Source organism: Gekko japonicus, unplaced genomic scaffold (genome assembly GCF_001447785.1).
Source record: "Gekko japonicus isolate JY-2015 unplaced genomic scaffold, Gekko_japonicus_V1.1 scaffold232, whole genome shotgun sequence".
In the NCBI taxonomy this organism is placed as follows: Eukaryota; Metazoa; Chordata; class Lepidosauria; order Squamata; family Gekkonidae; genus Gekko; species Gekko japonicus.
In genome coordinates this window covers 518,174-522,472 of record NW_015162481.1, presented here as the reverse complement: position 1 = coordinate 522,472, position 4,299 = coordinate 518,174, and the positions used below count along the sequence as shown (strand labels likewise).

General features: G+C 41.0%; 1 protein-coding gene across 1 annotated transcript in view; it reads left to right on the top strand.

Annotated features, from left to right (window-relative positions):
- Positions 1-4,299, top strand: part of VPS13B (vacuolar protein sorting 13 homolog B (yeast)) — a 512,836-nt gene that overhangs the window by 360,343 nt on the left and 148,194 nt on the right. Inside the window, exon 34 of the mRNA XM_015405853.1 lies at positions 892-1,594. Within this exon, the coding sequence (XP_015261339.1) occupies positions 892-1,594 (703 nt within the window). The remainder of the gene's footprint in view (positions 1-891; positions 1,595-4,299) is intronic.

Here is a 4,299-nt window from a genome sequence, read left to right as displayed (position 1 = left end):
CTACGCAATAATAGTCCTGCCAGCACCCTCCTCCAGGTAGGCTACTGCTCGCTAATCTCCCATGGGTGTGAAGCACAGAGACCACGTCAAAGATAAGCAGGTTGCTTACCAGTAACTGGTGATCTTCAAGTGGTCATCTGTGCATTCACACCACCTGCCCTCCTTCCCCGCTGCTGTCAGCTTCTACATTTTTGAATAGGGGTTGATTTGCAGCGGTTTGAAGGAACTGGCGGGATGTCCGCGCCCACCCACTGGGCATGCGTAGTGGCAGTTACTGGTAAGCAACCTGCTTTTTTAACCAATGTGCAAATATTAGTCGGTACAGCTGGTAGTTAAGGACACATTTGTTTATCTTTTGAGAGTGTATAATTCCTGTGATTTATCAAATTAGGTATTGAATAAGAAAATTGTCAAAGGTGGTCTTTTCCTTTGAACAGTAAGCATCAGCTTTTTAAAAAAATGAACTGCAAGCTATCTCAAACATCTTTAAAATACCTATATTGAATTTTCAGAAATTTGCATATGTATCTAAATGGACATTTATTTAAATTTGATTAATCAATTAAACTGCAGATGATCAGTACACTTTTTAAATTGGTTGATAGCTGAGTATGTGTTAACTTTAGCTTTATTATTTCCTGTAGCATCTGCAGTTGTAGTAGAAAAATTAGTTTGAACACAGGAATTCGAGCCACATCTTTCTCTAACATGTCATTAAATGTGAGTCATCATTTCTGTGGAACAGACACCTGCTGAGCTTTCATGAGTGATTCCTGCTTTAAAAAACTTGGCAAAGGAGCTTATATATTTCTCTGTTTTGTGCCTCGTTTCACTCAATTGCAAATGCTTGGGGATGTGGCTGTTTTAATATATTTTAATCTTCCTTTGCAGGTTACCAAACAGGAACAGAAAAAAATGGATACATCTGATGGAGGTATAGCTGAAACATCTTCACGCTACAGTGGTGCCCAGGACAGTGGCATTGGCAGTGACAGTGTTAAAATCCGAATAGTTCAAATAGAACAACACAGTGGCACCAGCCACCACCGCATTGCCCGCCCTTCCCGGCAGTCTTCTATTGTGAAGAACCTGAACTTTATTCCATTTGACATTTTTATTACAGCCAGCCGAATTTCCTTTATGACTTATTCATGTACCGCACTAGCTAAATCAAAAGTACTGGAGGATCAGCAGGATGGTGAAAAAACAAGCAAAAGTTCATTAAAGTTTCCAGAAACAGATATGGGCATGGATCAGGATTGCAAGAAGCCCATTGGAGCAGGCCTTTCCTCAGTAACAGCAGATGATCTCCTGAATAGTAATAGCTCATTAACCTCTGCTAAAAAGGCAGGTGTTCTGTCATTGGAAAGCCTTCATGCTTCTACAAGATCATCTGCGAGGCAAGCCCTGGGTATAACTATCGTTCGGCAGCCTGGTCGTAGGGGAACTGGTGACCTGCAGTTAGAGCCATTTTTGCACCTTGTTGTATCCCAGCCTTCTTTGATCTTAAGCTGTCACCACAGAAAACAGAAAGTGGAAGTATCTATATTTGATGCTGTCCTCAAAGGCGTAGCATCAGACTACAAGTGTACAGGTAAGGCTGTTTAACATCCTTGAAATGGTATACTGATGGGCAGAGCAATCATTCTGCTATTCAAAGGTGACCAAAAATAGACGATTATTTATCCAAACCAAATTATTTACCCTTACCTTCTCATTAGCATGGGAATCTTTCATTCATGTGTATAGAGTCTCTTTACCACTAAATTTCAGAAAGAAAATCAAACACACCACTATCTCAGTACAATGAACATGTAGAATTTTCCTTTTGTTGACTCCTCTCCCCGCCCCCAACATTTGCACTTAAGACCTTTTTAAATTTGAGTGTTCTCATTTGTACGGTCGGGGGGGGGGGAGATTTGATGCTTGTTATGTTACCTTTGGTTTTAGCTGGGGATGTTTTAATCTATTATTGCGAGCTGTCTTAAACCAAGAGGAAAGGTGGGATAGAAATGTTTTAATAAATAAATAAATAAAATGCTTTACCACTGCTGTTATTTCAAAGGCATCTGTGTATTAAGGGGTATTGTTGCTCAAAGGCTCTCAGAACAATTGCATTAAAAATGCAGATGATAGCTTTTGGGTGGCCTACTCAAATCAAATATAAATTGGTCAGTTTTTTTCTTGGTGGCATCCTGAGAAGAAGCATTCTCTTGCTGTGCCCTGTTAGCTTTTTCAAAGATTAGTATGGATATTTTTTTATTTTAATTTTTTTTTTTAATTTTAAATAGTCCATTTCCATGCTGGTGCCCTTTTTTTGTCTAAACATAAGAAGAGCCCTGCTGCATCAGAGCAGTGGTCTGTCTAGTCTAACATCCTCTTTCACACCAAAAAAGAGGAGCTCTGGAGGACCAACCAACATGGCATAGAGGCTAATGTCTTCCCCAGTATTGCCTCCCAGTCCCAACACTGAATTTCAGAGGTTTACTCCCTCCGAATATGGAAGTTCCCTTTACTCACCATTACTTGAAGGCATTGATGGGGGGCTGTTCTCCATTAATCTGACCTTTTAAAGCCAGACACTTTTCTCTCTCCTTCAGTCCATTTGCTCTTCCCTACCTATGTTCTTTTCAGTTGTTAATTTTTTGCTCTCCTCCCGAAAAGCCTTTGATTTTTTCTTGTCTCTCTCTTCTGGAATTCTGTCACCTGGCCCTCCTTCATATAGTCTCCACCTTACCATTTTTCTCCATCAACAAATGATGCTTGTTTGTCAACTTTAAAGAGGAAAATTCACTTACCAAACTTCCACTGCACCCTCCTTCCCAGGGTAGAGTAACTACAACTGAATGGGGACATCCCCCCAAATGTCCCATTGTTTATTCTTTTAGTCATGCTGCCTATTAGTAATGTATTAGATGGTGCTAGATTGAAAAAGGTATGTTCCTATTTGTGAATCAAACATACCAGAATTCCAAAAGAAGTTCTTAGCATAGTTGATTGCCACTGAGAACATAAGGTTGTCAGCTTCCTATGAAGCATGATGGTTTTGTTTAGGCTTGAGGTGTCGAACTCATTTGTTACAAGGGCCGGATCTGACATAAATATCACTTTGTCAGACTGGGCCATGTGTGCCATAAAATGTAACACAAGGTGCCGGAGATATAAACTTTATAAAGATGATTTCAGATGCCAAATGGCAATAGCAGGCGTGATTGGATTAGGTGTAATATGCAGATGGGTGGAGATATCAGTATTGGTGTGATATACAGAGGTGTGGAGGTATCAGCATTGGTAATGAGATGGGAAACCTAGGTCTCAATTTGGTCCCGGAGAATTCAGTCCAGGAGAATTTAAATAATAAATGGAGATAAGTCTGAAGAGTGAGCAGTGACTCATAAAAGCACAGACCTTACCACAATTTTGTTAGTCTTTAAAGGTGCTACTGGACTCTTTCTACTACTATTAGAAACCACAACAGTCAAAAACCAATGGAGGAACATTTCAACCTTCCAGGGCATTCAGTTGCTGACCTAAGAGTAGCAGTTCTCTTACAAAGGAACTTCAAAGGGAGATTAGAAAGAGAGACTGCTGAATTGCAACTGATAATGAAGCTCAAAACAATGTAAACTCCTGGGCTGAATTGAGACCTAGGTCTCTTCACTCATTACCAATGCCTGCTATTGTCATTTGGCGTCTGAAATCACTTCACCAAAATATAAGGACAGATGGACTCACATTCCAGCTGTATCTGAAGAAGAAAGCAGTGATTCCTGAAAGGTCATGCTCTGCCACAAATTTTGTTAGTCATTATGGTGCTGCTGTACTCTTGCTTCCTTTCACTAATAAGGAATGCAAGCTGTGCTGTTAGTTTCCCCCCCCCCATTTCTGTTAGAAATGGAAAGGGGGATCTCTCTAGTGCCATGGGACTCCGTCTCCCCCCCCTCTCTTTAGCATGCTCTCTCTGGGTCTTTCCCTCCTTCTCTCTCCCCCTCCCTCCCTCCCGCTCTCTCTCTGAAGAAATGTGCCTGCCCACAAAAGCTTATACCTGGAATAAAGCATTCTTTTGGTCTTAAACACATGACTCTCTGTCTCATACCTCGAATAAAACATTTTTGGTCTTAAGCACATATCTCTCTCTCTCTCTCTCTCTCTCTCTCTCTCTCTCTCTCTGTGTGTGTGTGTGTCTGAAGAAGAAAAAGTGTGCTTGCGCACAAAAGCTTATAGCTGGAATAACACGTTGCTGGTCTTCTTAAAAGTCCCACGAGACACCATGTTTCCCCCTCTCTCTGGCTCTTTCCC